General features: G+C 38.3%; 2 protein-coding genes, 1 long non-coding RNA gene and 1 pseudogene across 3 annotated transcripts; 2 read left to right on the top strand and 2 right to left on the bottom strand.

The window, feature by feature from the left end:
* Window positions 1-6: 6 nt before the first annotated feature.
* On the bottom strand, window positions 7-1413 carry LOC129764446 (uncharacterized). Its single transcript, XM_055763524.1, has 2 exons — window positions 1312-1413; window positions 7-1254 (listed from the first exon to the last, which is right to left on the bottom strand). Exon 2 carries the CDS (start codon window positions 1186-1188, stop codon window positions 322-324), a length of 867 nt encoding a protein of 288 aa, XP_055619499.1. The 5' UTR covers window positions 1189-1254; window positions 1312-1413; the 3' UTR covers window positions 7-321.
* A 1198-nt stretch (window positions 1414-2611) lies between these two features.
* Window positions 2612-4114, top strand: LOC129764453 (uncharacterized). The gene is made up of 2 exons (XR_008741151.1): window positions 2612-3548; window positions 3695-4114. It is a non-coding gene; the product is annotated as an uncharacterized LOC129764453 (long non-coding RNA).
* A 4762-nt stretch (window positions 4115-8876) lies between these two features.
* On the bottom strand, window positions 8877-12229 carry LOC129766697 (replication factor C subunit 3-like; annotated as a pseudogene).
* Window positions 12230-12432: 203 nt separating this feature from the next.
* On the top strand, window positions 12433-13996 carry LOC129764445 (eukaryotic translation initiation factor 3 subunit I). The gene is made up of 3 exons (XM_055763523.1): window positions 12433-12574; window positions 12748-12974; window positions 13034-13996. Exons 1-3 carry the CDS (start codon window positions 12572-12574, stop codon window positions 13782-13784), a joined length of 981 nt encoding a protein of 326 aa, XP_055619498.1. The 5' UTR covers window positions 12433-12571; the 3' UTR covers window positions 13785-13996.
* The last annotated feature ends 10171 nt before the right edge of the window (window positions 13997-24167 follow it).

Here is a 24167-nt window from a genome sequence, read left to right on the forward strand (position 1 = left end):
AAGTCATTTAAAATGTTCTCCTGTCCTCGCTTTATTAACGAATCACTCGAAATGTCTTGCTATTACATTCAATCTGAACTTTTCATGTTAATTCTATGCGAATACGCATTCGTTACTAATGTTATAACAAAGTGGTATCAGATCATGGTTTTCAAAATACTTTTGTTGACATCTGCTATATATTAATAATACTTCATAATATATTACATCGTACAAAAATACGATTTTAGTGGAGATTATTCTTAACGTTAATGTATAAAAACACTCAATCGGAAATCGATTAAACATCATAACACAAGCGAAACACAAATGTGAGTACCATCACTCACAATGAATTCGGTTCCAGCGCTCCTGATTATGTAGCCTCGAATCAGGCCCACTGGTGCAACTACTGTCCAGAAAATTGTTCGGTGTACTCGTTACGATTTTACAGTGATACTTTTTGGTAAATTTGGACAGCACATACTTTCGGAAGCTCATTTTTGATTTAATACCTTTCAAAGTGAAACGTTTGCGTGATTGTTTTGACTTCTTCCCGGAAGCAATGCTTCCGACATCAAGTTCCTCAGAAGGGACGTCGAACTGGAGCTCCCGTCGAGCTGTAGTGGTGGATCTCCGAGATGTAGAGCTAAACTCGAAATCGCAACTCACCCATGATTCGGAATATTTTGAGGCTGACATTCTATTCGCGTTCTTAAGAGCAGATTTGTACAAAGGCGATGCTTTTCTTCGGCGATTTCTACCCTTTTTCTTGCTGGAACCGGTGTTGAGTTCTTCGAACAGATCGCTCAAGCCCGGGGAACAAGGCACACATTTGATGCTTGGCTCACCAGCGAATTTTCGCTGCAAACTGTTTTCCTTCTCGATAGCTTGCCACTTGATCAAACATTCCCGGTTGTGACTGCTCATAATGTGCTTCGGTAGAGCCGAGATGTAATAGAATAGTGCCCCACAATACGGGCAAAGATTGCTATCACAGAATCTTGTGCTGGAATCGGGCGATTGTACGATTTTAGATAAATCTTCTGCATGATTTTTGAACAGATGATGCCGAAGGGTAAATTCAAACAAATATTCATCGGCACAAAACGGACAGTGAAAATATTTCGAGGTGGACAGCAATGTCTTGACGATATTCTTCACTAAATTGTTGAGCTTGGTTTTCTCGTTGCTGTTACCCGACTCCATTGCAAGTTTTATTTTCGATACAATACGTTCAGCATTCCTGATACAACTTATTTCGTATCACAACCACTAAAAGAAAGTATCAGAAACATCAATTTTTCACAATATCTATTCGAATGAAATTACCAGCACGTTTTCACTTTAAAAACTGGGACGATATTATGCGCTTCATAACTTTCGCTCTGCAATGTTTATATGTTTTCACGACAGATAGCTTTTTGACGGTTGAGAAGAAAACGAAGAAAAACGATCGATAATTTATACGTCAAATGCAAGTTGTGCTATTTGAGTAGAACGAGAGAACGATAAGAAAAAATAGGAGAAATTTTTAACTAATTCACGACCTTATTTACAAATTATTATTTCAATATTTTGAAAAAGTAACCCAAACGAACAACATTTTTTTCAATGTTTAAATAGAAGTACACGATGTCTCGTAATGAAGTAATTACACAAATGTTGTCATTTCTCAGTTTTCATACACAGATGAGGTGTTTTGCATAACACGAGTTTGATTTGTTTTCAGCCTTGATACACGCATATCCTTGAACTTGCCGCTCAGAATTCAATCATGCCATGTTACTTGTTATAGCAATCTCAACCAAGCACTAATAATAAATAAGAATGATGAATTAGATTACGGCAGGTCACGAAATTATTCTGCAGTTGGAGAAGAAGAAGCAAATGGCCATAAAGGGGCTATTTTTCGTGGTATTGTATAAGCAATTGAAGATGGTTGATTGATACATCATTTTTGCTCTTACGAGAACAATACACAACCTGGACATATACCGCATGTACAGGGTGGGCCATTTAAAGTGGAAGCATCTGGCAACCCCATAACTTTTGACAGAGATGTCAGATTAACAAATGTCATACCGCGTTGGAAGCGTCATTTCAGTACAATTTTAACCATGGAACAATACACACCTAAACAACGCGCTGAAATTGTTCAGCTGTACATTCAAAATAACTTCTCAATTGTGTTAACTAAACGTGCGTGGAAAAATAAAAATAAAGTTAAAACATCGCCTGGAGACAACACTATACCTCGATTATATGCCAAATTTATATCGTCTGGTAGTGTTGGTAATGCCAGTCATCTGTCCAGACAACGACCAAGACGTTTCGACGAGAATATTGATGCCGTTCGAGCCAGTGTTGCAGAGACTCCATCGACATCAGGTCGCCATCGTTCGCAAGAGTTAGGCATCGCACGAACCACTCTCCGACGCATAATTCGTGTTGATTTGAAAATGTTTCCGTATAAACGGCGCTACATGCCATACAGCGGCTGCCACGACCAAATTATTGCGCGAAATGTTCCCCGGAAGATTAATATCGAAAAACAGCGATTATGACTGGCCACCGAGATCACCTGATTTGACGCCTCCTGACTTTTTTTTATGGGGATATTTAAAATCCTAGGTATACACTGGTAAACCAAGGACCCTGGCTGCGCTGAAAGACAATATCCGACAAGAAATTGCTGCCATATCGGCCGAAACATTGGGCAAAGTGATGGAAAATGCCGAAAAAATGGCACATTTTGCGGTCAAGGCCAGAGGCGGTCATTTACGAGATATCATAATCAAAAAGTAGTTAGAACAAATCTCCTTGGACCAAAATAAATGAATTTCAAAAAAATTTAAAATTCCACTTCTTTACTTTGCTATTGCAAAAACAAATCCTTCCACTTTAAATGGCCCACCCTGTATTTCTTCATGTCAATTCACGCTGCATTCAGATTTTATCGTGAATGTTCTTCTACCTCTTCTTCTCTGTATTTTATCAACAACAAAGACAATCACCTCTATTCCGGTACACGATCGGGTTTGAAATTAGCAAATTGATGCATTTTGTTCGACTCAGAATAAGCATTTTTATCAATCCGTTCGACTTCGAATTATTTCGAAGTTTGTTTTTCATCAATGCAAGGATGCCAAATTCGCCGACATGCTCGCAATTTTACTGATATTTGATTTTCGTCGCAAACTCTATTCTTTTGCAGACTTATATTTTCAGTTGCAGACTGCAAAGTTATCGTATTTCTCTTCTTCATTGTTTGGTTTAGTTTCCTGCGCTAACAACCTCTTTTTTAGACATCACTTTGCGATTCTAACGGTTAAAAAGGTAGCCGGCGAATATTTATACACATCTACATTTTCGTAGCAGACTTAAAAAAATCATCTGACATCTCTGGAGGCGATGACGTTTACTCTGGCAAAGGTCAAAACGAAAACATATGTTAGCCGACAGTACTAGACGTTTGCAGTGCAGACTTTTTCAGAGTGTGTTTTTGAAAAACTCAACTTTTACAGTAATTTTTGAATATTTTACAAAAAGATTAAAAGGACTTGCATGTATATTTCCTTGTATGTATATTTCCTATTCTAAATCTCGACTATTTGCGATGTGAAATGCGAAATTTTCTTTCATTTAAAAATGTGAAGCATTGCGTAATTTCGGTTGATTTTATTGTTTAAAACTATCATTTTTCATATGCCAGAACCAACCGGAGATGTGGAAACCTTTGCGTTCCAGGCTTAGATCGCTCAACTGATGTCGCTCATCATCAACTCGTTCTACCCGAACAAAAAAAAATCTTGCGTGGATTGATCACCAACTCTTCGTATGCTCTCGACAAAATTCGTTATAAATCGCTCATCGAACCTTAAAATTGTACAGCGGCAAGTAGCTGTTTATCAAGCTCATTTTTAACAAGGAAGCTGGAACTCTGACTAACATCGATACTTGTATCGGAATTACCAAAACCGATCTGGTCAATAACCTTGGTAAGAAAGCCAAGTCCGGAACGAAAGTGTTAATGGAAACTTTGCAAGCCGGAGCCGACATATGGAAGATTTCCATTTGCAGGATGCTATATTTAAAGATTATTATAATAAAATTGACAATTTGATAGATGTAAGTGTTAATAGTTTTTATTTTCTTTATTGTTTCTTCGCTTTTTTACTCTTCGGCTCATCTTCATGGACAAATATTGCATTTTAGAGTAGGCTGGAACAATCCAATAAGAATATTTGAGAAATGCCTCATGAGGATCTTGATCATCTTCCACTCTCTTGTTCAGACCAAGATTCTTAATTACATACGACGTCAAGGTGCCTCCGGAACTGGCAACACGCCCCCTTTGTTCACTGGTAGTGGACAAATTTGGTCGTTTGGATTTGACAAGAACCAAACGATCCTTCTCCAACTTCTTCCGATGAAAGCGAGACTTCTCCTGACGGAATATCGACGAAATATCGTTAGGAGTAATGGCTTGGGCGGCTCCGACCACTCCCGCATCTGTTCCGGCGATAGCTTCGATCCACGCAAAATTTGGCTCCTCTCATACTTCGCTTCTCATAGCACAATCCACAGATAATTCAATTTCCACGCCCAAGGAAAATCTGGTTCACCTTCGGATGCCAATGAGTTCGAATTACATGTAAATCAGTAAATGAAATGATCGTTCCGAAGGTGGCTTGCGGACAAAAATTTTGTTTTTGTTTTGATTTAACAGTTGTATGACAGCTGCGATGAAAGATCGAAATTCACCGCCCTTTAGGATTTTAGGCGAAAGGGTAGAATGCAAAATATTCGAACTCGATCGGATTGTAATATCCAATCAATCCAATCGCCGAACGTGAACCGGAATGTTGGTGAATATGAAGTATAGAAGTATACCAAGTGAATGAATGTTCCAAAACCACTATGTGACCATCATTATGGACTATTCAATGCGACTTTTTACCCTGCAAATATTTCATCTTCCCAATACAGGTATTCAACAAGATCAAACACTAAGTGATACCAAGTAATTGATGTGGCTCTTGTCGCAAGAGCTTCTTGTTCTGGGAGCGGATCAAAGAATCGCGCTCAGCGGGTTGAAATAACCGCGCTGAATACAAGGAAACAACATGCCAAGTGAGTAGAACCACCGCATAGAGCGGATCGAATAGATCGCGCCGAGCGGGTTGAGATAACCGCGCTGAATAGACGGACACAAGCCAAGCGAGTAAAACAAGCGCATATAGCGGGTCGAATAGACCGCGCAGGGCCCAAATTGTAGAAATCATAGTAGGCGGGTCTGATAGACTATATGCAGGATACGAAGTGGAATCACGCCGTTCGGAAGAAACAAACACCGGAAAATATGGAAAAGAACTTGGAACGAATTAAGAACACGAGGCGTCGTTGTTAACGTTTATTTTACTTTGAATGTTGGTACAAATATGATTGGAACAATATAGTCACACTGCTAGGTAGTGCGCGAGCACACGGTTAATAATAGAGGGGTGAATCGTTGTATCGCCTAACAGGATCAAGGTATCGCGCTGAGTGGGTTGGTATGACGGCGCTGTAATGAAAATAAATAAAGGCAGGCGGGTCGAAAGACAGCGCAGAGCAAGAAAAATAACCGTGGTAAGTGTATCGGAAAAACTTCACCGAGCAGGTTATCAAAGTCATGCTGAACAAAATAAAACAAACATGACAAATTACAATATATTTAAGATATATCCAAAAGTTTTTTTGTGTTTCCCTCTCAGTTTCTACTATGTGGCATCAGAGAAGCGGATTCACAAATCTCGCTCTGATAAGTAAGATAAATAAACAAGTGAATAAGCTAGCGAAACAAATTACTGCTAAAATGTCCAGTGAAGAAACTAACTGAAACGGAATACATACAAATCGGAAATATAACAGGCCAATGAGGAACATATCAAGGTGAAGCAGTAGGCCAGGTATATTTGTATTGGCGAGCAAAATTATTTGCGTTCTATACGAAGGGTATATGGAAGAAACAAGACAATGTTCAAAATACTCATGATTTCATGATGATTTGAGCCAAATTTCTCATTAAATCTTGCAACTTTTTGTCTTTTAACAGATGGCAATTGTATTGTGACTTATTTCCTTTTTTTATGTGGTGAAAAGGCCCAGAGAGCAGTCCTAGTTGTAGTCCTCAATATCAGTATCATTTTCAGTGAAATTCTGCTTAATTGAAGACTATTTTACCACACTCCGAAAATAAGAGCCATAATAATATCAATATAGTATCGTTAAAATAAGGATAGTTCGTTTGTTTCTATGGCCGTGGGGGAGTGAAAATGTCTCACTAAAATATTACTTTTATTGGTCTTCTTTGACATGATTTCACAAATGTGCACTGTACGCTATCACATTATGTTTATAATACGAGAGAGCATCAATAAAATGTTTGTTTTTCATTGATACTTATTGAAAATAGCATTTTTACACGAATGTGGGAGGCAATCAAATATAAACACAGATATTGTCGTCATGATGTGAAAAATAGTTATGGCAGCGCATGCTATGTCGCTCGTCACTCCATCATCTTCATTACCTTCATTTCCAGGGCATTGATAAACAGGCATAGAATAAAAGGGAATACACTCGGAAAAGAAATTAATTATCTGGCCTATAATAGATCTCTTGCCACAATATGATTCATATTTTAACTCATTTTCCAAAAGAGCAACCCAAAAGCAAAAACTACTCTTACCCTAGGATATGCAAATGCACCACGAGTGAGACTCGATGTTGTAGGTTTTGGTACAGTCATTTTACATCGAGTGAGATTAAAAATCGAGGGTTAATTAAACCTTCATTCTAGAACAAATCAATCGATTTTTTTTCAAACTTTTTTTCTGAAAAGGTGGTGGATGTGTGGTACGGACTGAAGTACTCGAGGCAGAGTGGCATGTGCTGTCTATAGACGGCAACCCTACGTGTTGGCCGTGAACGTCAATGTCCACTCCTCGATGGCGCCCCGCGTTATTTCTTCCTTCGACTCATCAACCGTCAAGCTGGTAAGACGTGCGGAACCAAACCGAATTCAGTGATCCCTTTCCCCAACGATAAATTGAAGCCACACATATGCTATATAAAATGAATAGAATTTGCCTATATAATACTGCATATCGCGATACTAGGATGATCGTCGTATATCGACTTAATCCATCAATAATTTAGAAAATCGTATTTTTACGTTTTATACGATTTCAGATACACATGATTCATCCTTTGATTGATATTTTATATGATTGTAATTTGAAACGAATTTTTAATGCGACCTAGAATGTGCAGAAGTTATATGATTTAATTTCGTTTTGATTTGATGTGAATTTTTCAATAGTTCTGTTTCAAGCACTCTAGATTGACAGGCGGCCTGAAGGCGTGTTTTGAGATATATAGTTAAGTACGCTGTTATTTCCCTGGCGACTGGTGGGACGTAAATGAGAAAAAAAATGGATAAATTTTACCAATTTTGCATGCGATGCGTTAACACCTGGTGTTGAGTGCACTAGTGCATCGTCAATCATAATAGTCCATGAGTTTGCAAGCAAAATTTGTCAGCGCTATCAGTGAACTTCGACAGTTATGGCGAAAACAGTAAAACAACTGCGCTCCATGGTTTGTGCGTATTAGGAGCTCCATCCCGTTGCGAAGAAAGTGGACATCGTCAAATACTTTGAGTCCGCCGGATACGCCCGTTACGCTATTTATGATATAGGTGAAAATTCCGGCCAACTAGTCGAAATATTTGTTTGAAACATGGTCAATAAAATGATGTTTATGGAAATTTGTCCTATCAAATTATCTTTTGATTTTTTGTAGCCGTCCGAAAATGGCCCATTTTTGTAATGCAAGCGTTAGGCAAGGCGCAAATTGAGAAGCGTATAGCGCTCGTAAACGAACACGAGACCACCAACACGACTCATACGTGCCACAAACGTAGCGTGGTGGAGCGCATATTCAGTCGCAGTTTGGTGTAAATAACGTGCCACTCGCATACAATGTCTGATTCACACAGTTTTGCGCGATATATTTATTTACTAACACAATCACCCGACCGGTACGACCAGCACTAGAAACTGTGGTTCAGCCACAGCGTCACGCGAGTCGTGTCTCACGAGCGCTCCACAATCTCGCGTCATCTGGCCAATTTGCGCCGTTCTATCTGTTTTCATTAGCCACAAAAACAGGCGCTATATCGCGGCAAGTTACTCGCGCTATACGCGTCTCAACTTGCGCCTGGCCTTAGTGAAATATTCACCCTCATTCCGGTATACGATCGGCGATTGGATTCCTATCCGATCGGCGATTGGATCAATCCGATCGAGTTCGAATAGTTTGCATTCTACCTGTTCGCCTCAAATCCTAAAGGGCGGTGAATTTCGAATTCGAACTTTTACACAGTGTCAGACAACTGTCAAACCACAACAAAAACAAAAACAGCAAATGGTTTAAAAAGTTATAGTTTTCTAATTTTTTGCGCTTTCGCGTTTGAATTAAAGGTAAAACCATGTAAAATTATAAAGATTTGGATTTACAATTTTTCTCATTGATTTTTAGAGCGGTAAGCGGCCACAGGAGGTTACTCATCAGATAAATACCACACAGCAATAACACGGAAGTGACGATCTATCATTCGCTTTGTGAACATTTTTACAGGAAACAGGTTGATACACCTGAAGAGTGACAGTTTTCCGAAATTTTCCGATGATGAAGGCAAATCTCGGGAACGTAAGGTTGCAATTCTCGCCCTGTAGCTGTTTCATAGTGAATGGAAACCGACAAGGCGTGGTTTCTTTGTTTAGACTTTAGTATTACCTGAACTATTTAAGTGTAGTTAATAAAGTGATATGAACAAAAAAAGTTTATTATTTTTTAATAAAACGAAGGAAAATTACGATCTTAATAAATTGCTCAAAAATCATCCTTTTCCATGAGGATGCTTGGTTGAGAAACTTTTTATACAGTGCTATAAACTGCGCCACGAACGCTTCCAGATGGAATATATGTTTGCTTATTTGCTGCATCCGGTGTTCATACTGTCCGGCAAAGTTTAACGTTTGCTTCTTTCGACTCATATTACTCGTATAGTCGTTCCCTCACCGCTCCCAGCTTCTGTGGACTTCTCTCGAGGACAATCTGATTGGCGGTTTCTCGGAGGAATGCCTATCAGTCGATTTTTGGCACCTCCTGGTTCACCGTAAACGGATACTGTTGGATACCTTGCAAGCTTCCTTAGCGGTAATTCTTTTCTTCCCGATGTGCTGAAATGCGAATAGTGCTGCTACATTTAAGAAAGAAACAAATGACAATCTTACATTTTTTAGAATATCCTCCTCAGATGGAGCTGTTACTCTTATTCCCAAACAACTTTTAACCGCGGGAATAACCCGCGAAGTATAATTGACGCAAAGAATCAATCTGACGTAGACACCAACTTTTCTATGGTTCTTCTCAGCGCATGCTGGGCATCTTTGGGCAGCTCATCCATCTTGGACAAGACGATCGTCTTAAATTCCCTCTACCCGCTGGGATCAATCTGCTGCGTCTGAGCAATTTGCTTGATCAAATCCGTCACGACCACCCTGTCATATATCCCGGCATTGGATGGATTCACCTCGATGTGGTAAGTACTGCTGGCGGTCATGATTTCCACCTTCCGGCTCGAGGGCGTTCCACCCCTGGTCCGTTAAGTTTCCGCAGCAGACACATGATGCAAGTTTTCTTACCATGCTACGAAGATGCGGGAAATCCCCCTGGGAGAAAATATTGATCAGAAACGTAGCTTGCGTTTTGTGGTAGTCCAGTTCGGACAGCTCACGCGGTCGGTAGTGCTCAACCCAGAGAGTACACTGAGCAAGAAAATTGTTTTTCAATTGATCTTTTTATACTCAAATGCGACAAAGCGCACCAAATCTAAACAGTGCCCTTTAGAAATTTAGTAAATGTCATCACCTCCAGAGATGCCATATAATTTTTCAGTAGATTTTCGTCGAAAATATGAAATGTTGATGTGTATAAATACCTGCCAGCTACTTTTGTAACCGTGATAATAGTAAAGCGATGTCTGAAAAAAGAGGTTCCTAGCGCAGAGAACTGAGTCAAGCCATATAGAAAAGGAATACCATATCACTGTAGTCTGCAACAGGATAGTCTCCGACAAAAATTCAATACCAGTAAAAATGCGAACTTGTCTGCAAATTTGGCATCCTTGCAATGATGAAAAACAAATTTCGAAATAATTCGAAGTCGAACGGATTGATAAATGTGCTTAATCGAAGTCGAACGGGTTACAAAATGCATTATTTTGCTAATTTCAAACCCATTCGGGATCCGGAATAGAGGTGATTGAATGCAAGTCAGATGCTTCTTCAGCTACTGCCAACACCTTAGGTAGCTTCAAGCCCGCTGGGTATAACTCAGTGGTGGCAAGTCATCTCGATCACTGAACCACGGATTCTGATTGAACCACGTCAAACAAGTCAAATTCAAAACAGCCAAAACAGTCAAAGAGGCCTTTGGTCAGAAGATATCGGTGGTCAGCTTCCACTATAACCAGAACTTTTCATTCCCTTGGTTACGCATCTTCCAGGATGGGTTACCACCCATTCACCTTTGTTACACGATAATGCGCAGAAGACAGTAGCGAAAGCGCAGGAATTAGATTGAGGTCAATCGTATGAGGAATAGGAAATTTTTATCTAAGCAGGAGGTAATGCACATCATCTCCACCTACCTTGTGTGGTCGTTTCGGCAGCCCTATCGGAATATGGTCCTCGACCGGCACTGGTACCGATTACCGAGGGATGTCTATAGTAGGCTTAAAAGTTATGCAAGTAGACGTTAGCAATATCATGTTCATATTATTAAGGATTGAGCTTGATGTACTATTCTAACCGTTTTTCCGACACGTATCATGTATAGCACCTTTACACCTTCATGCAGTGTTTGCCAAATGATTCACTCATTGAAAAAATCGCTTTCGTTCGTTCAAATATGATCTTTCAGGAAACATTTCCCCCAGCGGTATTCTATTGTTGTTATGTGCTGCAAATCACGACACAAAAGAGAACGAGACAACTCCGCATCGGCTCGCACTTCATTGCACACCAGCATGCAAGCAAAGCTATCATATACGCTTTCGGTGCAGAAAGCTTATTTTCTTCTTTGCCTCTAACATATGCATACCGACCTCTCCATGCATCATGAAACAGCAGGATCGTACGGACAACGCAAAGCGAAAGATTCATATTCAACTAATGTAGCAGATCCTGATTTTTAAGTCTCAGAGAGTGCAAACTATATGATTATTTAGCTCGATAGAGGCTAAGGGAATGGGAAGTCAGATTATATTTTCCATTTTTAACGCCGCTATCCCTTGAAATGTGTATATTCATATAGACCGCATAGTTTTACTAGCAACACCGCTCCAGTGAGAAGCAAAAACTCTCGCGTTTTATCTCTTTTCCCATTCGCTGCTCTCCGCAAATGGTGACGTAATGATGACGTAATTTTTCTTGTATCATTTATTGCTTTGCACTTGTCTGTGCAGTGGGTTTCGCTATAGTAAAATGGGACGATATATGCGGTTCAAACTTGTATGCAGGCTTCGAAAATAGTGTGCCATGTTTGATACAGCTCGAATATGCAAACAACAGTCTTCGTTCCTCTCTTAGTTTAATCACTAAATGTTACAAAAGTGATTGCTGACATTCATACAAGTATCTGAATGATCCTCTCATATTTGGTTATATGTTCGTGAGAGTTTACTTGCATGGCACATTGTGTATCATTTGATTTTGATCGAAATCCAAACACTGCCTTCATGTGAGAGGTTGGAAGCCTTATATGAACCGTTTACTTTGAGTGTACCGTTGATCGCTTTGCGCTTGTGTGGTATGATCCATGACTGAAATACGCGGCGGAACGAACTCTCTGCAGAGCGTAAACCAGTTGTAGTGGAAGTGTGGCAGAGTAACGTTTCGTATATATAGCCACAGTAACGTTTCGTCGAATATAGCGAAACGTTTCGTACGTTTCGCTATATTCGACGTGTAGGTTCACCATTCCACTATACAGAAGGAAATATTGAATCCAAGATAAATGTAAGAATACATTACAACGTTAAGAAAAAAAACAATTTTACGAATGGAAAACCTGAACGTCCGTAATTCTGACCTCCCTCAATAACCTCAGTGGGATTGAGCTGCTGCAAGTACATATTTGAAGATCTTATATCTGCATAAAAGTTAAAAAAGAAAAACAAAACATTTAGCAGAAGATTGTAATCAGTTGAGTTCGCTTTCTCTACTAAACCATTTATGAGTTTCTGCAAGCTGACCCACCATACTCTAAACACCATGTGGCATGCATAACATCGTCTGCTGCATGGGACTTTTCCACTAATTGTACTTTCGACTTTATACAACTCGTACCGCTTGCTTGAGCGACAAGCTGACGTTTCGTTCTTTCCATCGCAAACATTTTCTACTTTCAACTCGTTGCAAGCTTTTAGTGAAAATATTGCAATAATCTGGCAATAAAGTCCTGTTGAGTGTTTAAAATGGTATGTATATCGCTTGGTGAATGAACCAGTATGTTATTGATTATGTAAATATTTTTAACAAACTCAATATTATTCGGAATTGGGATACTGTTCATATTCTAACCTCAATTTGCTCTCCTAGTTTTCAATATCGAGTCATTTCTGATGGTAATATTTTTTGTGGTGCATTTTAGAAACCGCTGATGTTACAAGGGCACGAACGTGCTATTACACAGATCAAATACAACAGGGAAGGAGATTTAATCTTTTCAGCGGCCAAGGATAGCAAGCCGTCTGTCTGGTTTTCACTCAATGGTGAACGTCTGGGGACATACAATGGCCATCAAGGTGTCGTATGGTGTGTCGATGTAGATTGGACCACGACGCGGTTGATCACCGGTAGTGGAGACATGTCCACCAAGTAAGCGTTATCTGACAACGAGTTTGTGTAAATTCAAACCTGGTTTTAATATTCTTCAGACTATGGGACGTTGAAACAGGCAGCGTTTTGGGATCCATTCCGTGTACATCTTCTACCCGTACAGCAAATTTCAGTTATTCTGGCAACCAAGCTTCATATTCCACGGATAAAGCTATGGGTAACAATTGCGAGTTGTTCATAATCGATGTACGAAATATTGATTCGAGTATAAGCAATCAAAGTCCGGTCCTGAAACTGACCATGAATCAACAAACGAAAATCACTTCCATGCTGTGGGGTGCGTTGGACGAAACTGTCATCACTGGTCATGATAACGGATCGATCAGAATTTGGGATCTGCGGGCAGTGAAAGAGCTGAATTCAGTAAATGACCACACAAGCGTCATCAATGATATGCAGATGTCGCACGATGGCACCATGTTTGTGTCCGCTTCGAAGGATGCTACGGCTAAACTGTTTGACTCGGAGTCGCTGATGTGTTTGAAGACATACAAAACGGAACGACCAGTCAACTCCGCAGCCATCAGTCCTATTCTTGAACATGTGGCTCTGGGAGGTGGTCAGGAAGCTATGGAGGTCACCACAACCTCGACTAAAGCGGGCAAATTTGATTCCCGATTCTTCCACCTGGTGTATGAAGAGGAATTCGCTCGTGTCAAGGGACATTTCGGTCCAATCAACAGTTTAGCATTTCATCCAGATGGTAGAAGCTACGCGACGGGAGGAGAGGATGGTTTCGTGCGTGTTCAGGAATTTGATGCTTCATATTACGAGTTTGTGTTCGAGTGAACGACCAACAAAATATTCGTTTCGAATTGCTTTGTGAATCCATTATAGTAAGAAAGCAAACTTGACAAGAAGAAAGGTATAGTGAGAATAAGAAAACAACCTGAGGTGTATTAAACTGAACTCTCGACGTGGAGTGTTCATTGATTGAACAAGTATAAATGTGCACGCTGATATATCCGCGTTTGAATAAATATATACCGAGAAAAAAACAAGTATCAATTCAAATTTATTGCTAGATTATCGATCAGATAGAGCAACCGTTCATTCATCATAACAAGTCGGATTGTATTGGGTATTTTTGTTATATTCCGGTTGGGGAATACCTTGCACCGGTATACGTATACTTTAAACAAATTCTAGCCGTTTAACGCTTAAAAAAACTAATTTCAGATGACAATAAAAAAACTACAAAAGATATCTATCGGTCGAAAAGAAAAGATCGATCGGCCGCAGCTAGAAAACATTGGGAGAGTTAGCGGTCTTCGGTACGTTTATCTTCAGCCGATCCATCTCCTACAGTGCTCTCTTAGCACAAAGGGTCGAGGTCAGATTCGGCTAAAAGATAGTAGGGGTAGTGGGGGCAAAGTGGTTACCTGCTTGTTTGGTAGTATAACTATTGACTATAGATGCCGTATTGATAGTCGCCTTATGGTTGAAGAATTTAATGACTTTTAGGTCACCCTGTACTTCAATAGAGCTGTCACATGTCAAAATACAAACAAAAACAGAAATTACTCTCTCGATAGCAATTCGGCCATAGTTCTGTGCGCATGGTATCTAAGGAATTTCTCGTGGAATTTATTTTATTCAATCTGATATATTGAACAAATCATCAGTTTGGACGACTGTTCACATATTCTAGGAGAGGTGAACAGATATTTTGTTTAATCTCAGCGATTAATTAGCATAGTAATTATTTTGATGTTTGGGGGCAAAGTGGTCATAGGTGAATAACAACTTACAATGTTCTGTTTACTAAAGCTGGTATACCGCATCACATTCTACTCTTGAAGAAGATCCTTTTGTGGCTTTTAACCCTGGATAATGCCACTCCAACTAAACCAAGCGTCATTATGTGGAACGTTATGTGTTTCTTACTACGTTTTTGTAAGCATGAGAAAATTTAAATTGAGACTCTAGGTGAATAGACCAAACTTATTTCATACATGTACCGACTATCAAATATGATTTGAACAAATTTGGACGCAAAAAACGCATAAATGTATCCTATTTAGCTTGATATGTGGGAGTGACCACTTTGCCCCTACTAGGTGACCACTTTACCTCTGTTATTTACGCCACGTCGGAAAGTGCTCCGGCTGCACCCTACGCCAATCTACACTATCGACCGCTGAACGTACCACACCCATTCACACGCGAGGGATCTCACGCGACTATTGTGCAATGAAGCACGATTTACAAACACATATAAAAACACAAAGAAAGTCAAAAGTAAACATCAGGAAACAATCGAAATAGCTAACTCCTTAAACTACATTGAAACTACTTCTTAAATCTAGTGAATTTATATACAATTTATCTTATTATCTATCTTATTTGCTATACTAAGACTAGAAAGCAATCTAAAATCTATAAACTCCAGTGTTGATACTAGCATACCGCCATCTTTTCTGCAGTTCGGAAAAATAGAGATATATATATATATATATATATATATATATATATATATATATATATATATATATATATATATATATATATATATATATATATATATATATATATATATATATATATATATATATATATAGACAAACAAGTTCTTCTGTACCGAAACCGCTCACAAAATCACAAAGTTAATCCAGCGAAAAACACTAAAAGAATTTTATAATTTCTGTTCATTGAAATAAACCACCTAGCGATAGAAGTTCATCGAATTTTGTTTCATTGTCGCTGTGATCAACAACCTCCAAGCAAAAAAAAGGTCGATTTTTCACCTTTTTTTAATGATGAAAAGTGTACTATTTTGAATTTTTATAGTAACGGCCGTTTGCTAATATAATGAGTTGAACTATAATACTCTTCGAGAAACGGGAATTGAAGCGATATGTTGACGCTGGAAATGGGCATATTCCTTAGGATAACCACTATGCCCCCACTTCCCCTAATTGATTTTCAGGAGGAATGAACACGTTTTTAAAATTAAAATTGTGAATGGAATATGATTTTCCGCATCAAATAAGTAGGGTAAATGATCTTGTTATGTCCGATATAGGGTGTTTTCACGCAACTAGTAAATGCAAATCAATTTTTCTCCATGAAAACATATAATCAATACAAGTTTGGGTTTGTTGAAAAGCCTCAAATCTCTAGTTACTAATACAACTATAAGGTGTTGACATTATTCTTATTTTTATGTTTTTTAACAATTTTTTTTAACAAAATCAGATACTAAACATTTCTTCTCACTTGTGTGATACGCGTCTTATTCTATACACAAACACACACACACACACACACATCAAATTCTAGCGCCCGCTTTGTCTTCGTTCGCTCTAAGCAAAGCATAAAAACAACAGCGCGCCCCCATTTGAACCGTATACGCTTGTGTGAAGAAATATACCTCAACAGAGAGAGCAATCCATATTCAAGCGCGCAGTATAGAAATACGGCGCAAATTTCAGCGTAAAACTCAGCTTAAAACTTAGCGTAAGAATGGCGCTGACAACCAAACATTTCATCTGTGTTTCGGAGCGTGCTCATTCGCCAGAGCACATGTGTACACAAGGAGTGGGAGCTCAACTGGGTACTAAAATCTTGTTGCACATCAGCACCGAGTTGCATTCTAAAGACTGATCATGGTTTGTCCAGAAAATGATCATGGTTTGTCCGGTTTCAGATATCACAATTTTTTAATGAAAAAATTCGAATTTTCACGTAGATGTTGCATTTTTCATTGCTTGAGTTTACTGTCATCATATTGATCCATTCATAATTTAGGCTTTCTTCAGAATATTGCCTTTTCTTGGGCATTTTAAAAGTGTTCAAGCGGTTGTCATAGAAATCATGTCGACAAAACAACATTAGTAAATCGGACAACTCATGATCAGAGTTGAGGTCATCGAAATGCGTTAATTACATGGTTTAGCTGTGTAAATCAAATACAAATGGTGTGCAAGCATAATGTTTACAATATTTGTAGGTGTTATAATCCAGAAAAGATCTGAATAAGTGCCAAATAATCATCTTGTGATTGATTGAAATTAAGCTCAAATGAGGGGCGCATTAACATCAATAGAAGGTTGATTTTATAATCCTTCAAAACATGTGAATCCGTAAAAATATACTTCAAGACTACTGTAAATTATGAAAAAGACAATTTTATTCATATGTTTTGAAACATTAGAATATCTGATTTGACACAGGTACGCTGAATTAGAGCATTCAAAAAAGTGGACAAACCATGATCATATTTTCGATTGGACAAACCAAAATCATTTACCTTGATGTGAGAATTTTCATTAAAATTTTCACGTTTTAAAATTGGTTTCGTGCCTTCTAATTAGTGATCTCCGATTTTTGAAATTAATCGTTCATCAGCTAATCGAATACTTTTCAGCAGTTTGTTTTTCGATACGATTAATCGCCCCAAATGATCGATTAATCGTCACACTGAGAGGTATAATTAGTTAGACTAATATTTCTTATTTGATAAAGAGTCATTTGGAATCAAAAATGGGTTCATTCCGCCTGAAAATCAATTATTATCCTTCACGCTCCCCTAATCTCGTAAACGAACCTCAATGCAGTCAACGTGAATTAAGCTTCGTTTACGAATTTAGGGGAGCGTCAAAGATAATGATTGAATTTCAGGATAAAGTGCGCTACACATACAACTTCCCGTCACCGTGAAGTCAAGGTAAAGTAATGAAATGTCAAATATTCTCCCATGAAAATCATATGGTAGCATTCACATACACCATCACCGGTAACATTGACGTCGGAAAAATAAGTTCAAGAGACTAGTTGACGGGACGGTGACGTTGTATGTGTAGCGCACTTAAAACTGCAGCGGCCGCACTTTTGACGTAGGACTACGTCTTACATTAAGGGTGCCAAATCAGAAAACAGGTCACGTTTTTATGAAATAAAGTTAATGTTAATAACATTTTTTGCTGCGAACGGATTCTAACGATTTTCATATCAATCGAATCAGAAACTTTCTAAGATTTGTTTGATATGCTAGACATTACAATCCCATAGTCTGTATATGGTTTAAATTGATGAATATTGGAAGCATTCCAATTTCCCCATACATTTGTTCTGTCCATTGCTTTCCCGAACAGGGCTGTCAATAACGAGCAACTTATGCAGTCGCTAGAATAGAAACAGTCGGAGACGAATGAATCGTTGGATCTCCGTTGGTCTCCGTAAACAAAGAAAAAGAAGAAGAGGAATAGAAACAACGAAAGGGGATAGCGAGAAGAGAATATTTGCGAAGTAAATGAGCTGTCGCTAGCGTATAAGTATTGCATCTCCTCTGAGGAAAATTCTTAGAATTTGTCAGTGCCCGAAACAACAGAGGTCGCTTATTCTGCTCGTTTTGTGTTTTATGTTTTCCCTCGAGCTGTGAACGTTAGCGAATATTTCACTTGAAGTTTATCGCTGCAACTGTGTGCATCTGTTAGACGCGTGTTTGATGCTTGTTGAATGGCGATGCACGAAAGATGCCTCTCGTTAAATACTCAGTGCAATGCGTGCATTGATATAAAGAAACAAATTGCGACATATCAGTGTATTGTTCTTGCAAAAGCAAGAAAGAATCGTTGCATCTCGAAATGATTCTACAAAACCACGCAAGCCATTAAACATTTTCAGGGTCCCCGAAACTTTTTACTGAAGAGTTCCCAGCAAACATTAAATCGCATAACAAGCGTATATATACGCTGCCTTAAATTTTGGTTGGCATATAATGCGCCTAACTGGCATATGCATGCAAAAGAGGAGGCCATATACATACATGGCAAATGCTTACCGAATTAGTTTGGATGAATATGCAACTTTGACCGACTATAATAGCGATTATGTTGAAATTGAATTGCTATCTAATATGAATATATTCATGAATTGTCAACGCATCTAATACGACTCTACACGAAAACAAATGGCGCAAAATATTTTCGTAAAATGTCTGTTATAGCCTAGTTTCGCTCATATTTGTTTCGATCCGTTTAGCTTCTCTCCAGAGGTTGCGATGTTTTGTGAGTAATCGACTATAAGAGCTACTTTCTTAAATTGAATTATTATTTTATTCTTCCGTATGTGTTCAGACAATGCTGTTATGAAATGAAACTTGTCAATGTTAAAGCATTTCATTGACATTTCAATATGATGTAATATGTTCTTTATTAGGATCTAATATGATTTACTGTTTCATGGTTTTCTTCAGCATGCAACACGATTTACTGCAGTACTGAATCGATTTAAATTATACGTAGTGTATTCGAGAATCAGGCCCTACTTCTACTCTGATAGAAATTACGGGCCTGATTCTCGAATACACTTCGAATACACTTCACGGTGGAAACGGAATGAAACGTATACGCGATGACAACGGTACGGTGTCGACATCTGGATACGAGATTAGTTTCCCACTAAATTTATCATTATAATATCAAATTATCTTCAGATTAAATTTTTGTATGAGATTATTATATTACATGAAGAAAACAAAGTTTTTCACTCACATTGAATACCAGTTTGATACGAAGAAGTTAATTTTCATTAATGATTTTTTATTTGAAAAGTGCTCATTCTGCCTGAAAACTCATTATTATCTACGACACTTCACTAACTCGTAAAACTTAGTTCAATGGCGTGCCGTTTATAGTGCGCTACACATACAACGTCCCGTCAACTCAGGGGTATGACTAAAACATCAAATCCCTCATATTGCCAGTGTACCCAATATTGCTGCGGTTTACTGACATTTTGGTTCTGACAATTACTGTTGTTTACAACTCGGCCCGGTTATATAGTCAAATAGTGGCTAACTTTAAACTCCATGTTGAATGTGAACACCTCCATGTGAAACCGAAATATGAAAATCGCTTATGCAGTTAGAAATAAAGCAGCGCAATTTCCGTGATTTCAACGATTTCAATCCTCGCAAATGGTATGTTGGTAAACAAATGACGCCATATTGATTTTGATTTTGGGTAGCCTATATTCAATTGATGTCTAATCCATGCGTCAACTATTGACGAATTTACGCAAAGCTGAATCACCTTAAGCGACATCTACATTAGAGCTCAGAACCACAAAAGTGAGGGTGCTTGTTTATTTTACGCACTGAAAAGCAAGATTTGGTGGTGATTATTCATTTCATTTCAATTTAGATTCATTTCAGCCATTGAATGTCGTCAGTATATGGTAAGAAAGTTGGAGTTTTGTATATCTACGATGGTTTCAACACGCGATTTGACCAAAGTCATAGATAATCTTCGGAAATTTTAAATTTGATAATTCATACCGGTTATTGATACTATGCATAATTGCGATGAAATCGATATCATATTAAATTGGCTGATATCATTGATTATGTAGGGACCGATACGAGAAGGATTTGCAGTATTTTTAGTGCAAAACACCCTATTCATCCTTTAACTCAGTCGAAAAAAAATAAAGTTACAATACTTATAACAAGTCATTCTTCGTTATATACATAGCACATTGTAAAACGATGATTTTCTAACCTTTTCAGCGTGGAAATAATACATGAAACCGGGAAATTTCAAGATAAATTCTGATTTTTCTAGAAAATTTGAACGAATTTCATACCAAAAAAACAAAACATCCTCATTTTACTCGCTGCGCCATCTGGTTGTAAATCCAACGTAAATTCGTCAATTCTCTTGGACTTATTTTGCCGACGTCAGTGTTACCGGTGATGGTGAGCCTGATTCTCGAATACACTTCACGGTGGAAACGAAATAAACGGCACGCCATTGAACTACGTTTTACGGGTTAGTGTAGTGTCGAAGATAATGATGAGTTTTCAGGCAGAATGAGCACTTTTCAAATAAAAAATCATTAATGAAAATTTACTTCTTCGTATCAAACTGGTATTCAATGTGAGTGGAAAACTTTGTTTTCTTCATGTGATATAATAATCTCATACAAAAATTTAATCTGAAGATAATTTGATATTATAATGATAACTTTAGTGGGAAACTAATCTCGTATCCAGATGTCGACACCGTACCGTTGTCATCGCGAATGCGTTTCATACCGTTTCCAGCGTTAAGTGTATTCGTAGTGTATTCGAGAATCAGGCCCGGTGTATGTGAATGCTACCATATGATTTTCATAGGAGAATATTTGACATTTCATTCCTTTACGTTGACTTCACGATGACGGGACGGTGTATGTGTAGCGCACTTATTTCGTTTCCACCGTTTCCACCGTCAAGAATCAGGCCCTACGTTTTCGTCTGGGTCCCAAATTATGGCCGCGAATTTGAAAGTCTCCACCAGACGTCGACACTGTACAATCGGCGTAATCGCACATTATCTGCCTCCCGCTCTTATGGACACCTAATTGGCGATCTAACGTACAAATCTACACCTAGGCGGCGCTTCGGTGAAAGTGATGATGATTTTAAATTTTGCCATGTGAGCTTATGGAAGGTTTGTAGTTCTTTCCATAAATTACAATGTTATAATCATAAAATATTATTTGATTGCGATGAGTTTGTAAGAAATTTAATTCTGCGCAATTTTATATATAACATGTTATTTATTTACCTCTTTCAGTAGTGAAAACTATAAAAATGTTGACAATGGTTGAATTAAAGAAGGAAATTCGAGAGCACAATCAAACACAAGTAGAAAAATGCATGATTCCTGCATGTGAGAACTACTTTGGAAAGCCCGGAAGTAAAATATACGTGATTTGTTTTTGAGTTTTAGGTTACATTAGCATCATTTTCTTAGTTCAAAAACAAAATCCAGATGTCTCACCGATCGTTTACGTTTTGCGTTAGATCGCCAATTGACAATAATTGTCTTCAATATCATGACAGCCAGTGCTCCCGTGGCCGAGTGGTTAGCGTCATAACTAACATGCCGGGTGTTCGGGTTCGATTCCCGTTCTGGTCGGGGGAATTTTTCGTCAAAGAAATTTCCTCCGACTTGCACTGTGATCACGCGTATTCTAGAGCTTGCCACTCAGAATGCATTCAAGGCGTGTTATTTGGCATAGAAATCTCAACTAAGTACTAATAAAAATGACGCAAGTAATACTACGTTGAGACGGCGAAGTTCCTCTAGGAACGTTAGTGCCATTGAAGAAGAAGATCATGACAGCCAGGCTTTCCGATTCAATCTAACATCAATCAATATTTTGCCTCCTTTAGTGATTCACATACAACATCACCATCACTTCTTGTATTAACATTAAAGGTGATTCTTCAGCAGCGTATTGTGAGCACTTGTTAATGCGAAAAGGGAGTTCATTATGGTTGATGCTGGAATGAACGGTCGCATTTCGGATGGAGGAGTTATGTTTTCCTTCAAATTTGAGGAATTGTTCCAGGAAGGGAAACTGAATTTACCAGCAACTATTATTGCCGAATACAGTGCTCTACACATATACCGTCTCGTCACCGTGAAATCAACGTAAAGGATTGAAATGTCAAATATTCTACCATGGAAATCGTATGGTAGCACCCACATACACCATCACCGGCAACTTTGACGTCGGCAAAATAAGTCCAAGAGCATAGTTGACGGGACGGTGACGGTGACGCTATATGTGTAGCGCACTTACAGCTGATTGTTCTCTTACGTATTCATAGCGGACGAGGCTTTAGTATTACACGAATGGTGAGGCCTTACTCTCAGAATCATTGAATGCGCCGCGACAAATATTCAATGAAAAATTGTCACAAGCTCTTGTTGCCGTAGAGAATGCCTTCATAATTTTAAGTTCATGGTTTCGTGTGTTTCAAAAACAGGAAGTCGTAGGACTATCGTTGATTTAGTGATCATTTGTTTTTAGTTATATCTGCATGAATTCTGAATGAATGAATAAATGAATATTTGGGGGACTTCGAAAACGAGAGCGTTACGTTGGAGGCACAATATTCAGAAAAATCACACAAAAGTTGTATAATACATAATACATTGCTTGTATTGTGATATGATTTGTATTCCATTTCCAATAGACAAAAAATCTGTTGCATCAAATCAGTCTACATAATTTTTGCGTTCGCTCATACTTTCTCACAATTTCTCGTTTGAGAAATTGTTGAGTAAACATCATTTTGACTGTGCGCGTAAAGCGGGAGTTTCTTCTTGAGATTCATTGCACCTCTAATAAATTGCCGAAAAACGTGGTCTTACGTTGATCGCACTAGATTGTAAAATCACAAAACCAAATGTATTTGGTCACAGTATGGAAACTTTGATTTTACACCCCGGTATAGAAATGAAAGACGTAATCCTACGTCAAAACTGATTAATTTCGAATCAAAAAAGTCACAACGATTATGATTGCCTTTTGTTATTTGCATATTTTTTGGAAAAATTTAATCCAGAGCACATCACCTCGAATGATGGCAGTGAAACAGAAAATTTATCAACAATGCATAGGACATTTTAACGGAACAGTTCAACGATGGCTAAAACGATCCGCGACAAATTCTGTCATTACTACAATAATGAAAAGGAATACTGACAATCCCATCAAGAATAAGAGAAACCAAAATGACAATAAAATGATAATTTATACTTAACAATAAAACATACCTGCTCAATGACTTCTTCTGTCAGCTTTTGTTGAACCGGTTTCTCGAAACTCTCAAGGAAGGGAAACGAAAAAAAAAATCCATGAAGAAGGTGTGTAGAGTTCGTCTGCACTTCTCCCCAACCTCTTAGATGCTTTTTTCACTTCAGTTCAGTTCTTAGATTCTTTTTCCATTTCTTTACTGAAATTTATCCGAAGACTATTTGAGGGGCTCAGAATGAAAGGGGTGTAAGTGATATCATCGATTTTTCTATATCGACTCTCTCTTCTGGTCATAACTTAGCTGCAAATACATTCCCAGCTGTATTTGACAATGTGAAAGATAGGTCAGATCCTCATCAATCGGATTCTATAGAAAACTATAATAACTATAAGAAACTATAGAAATATAGAAAACTATATATAAACTATAAAACTATAGAAAATGGGTTCCAGAGAATACTTAAACATGAATGGCTTTCAGACGAGATGAATGATGGCATCGAAAACATAATTTGTGGAGATTTTAATATAAATTATAACCGTATGTGTGAGTCGTGAGCTGAGATGAGTGACAGAAGTATGCGGTCGGAAGCAGTATGTGGCACAAGACACCAGGGTAACCCAATTGAGTAG

The sequence above is a fragment of the Toxorhynchites rutilus genome, chromosome 2 (genome assembly GCF_029784135.1).
Source record: "Toxorhynchites rutilus septentrionalis strain SRP chromosome 2, ASM2978413v1, whole genome shotgun sequence".
Classification (NCBI taxonomy): Eukaryota; Metazoa; Arthropoda; class Insecta; order Diptera; family Culicidae; genus Toxorhynchites; species Toxorhynchites rutilus.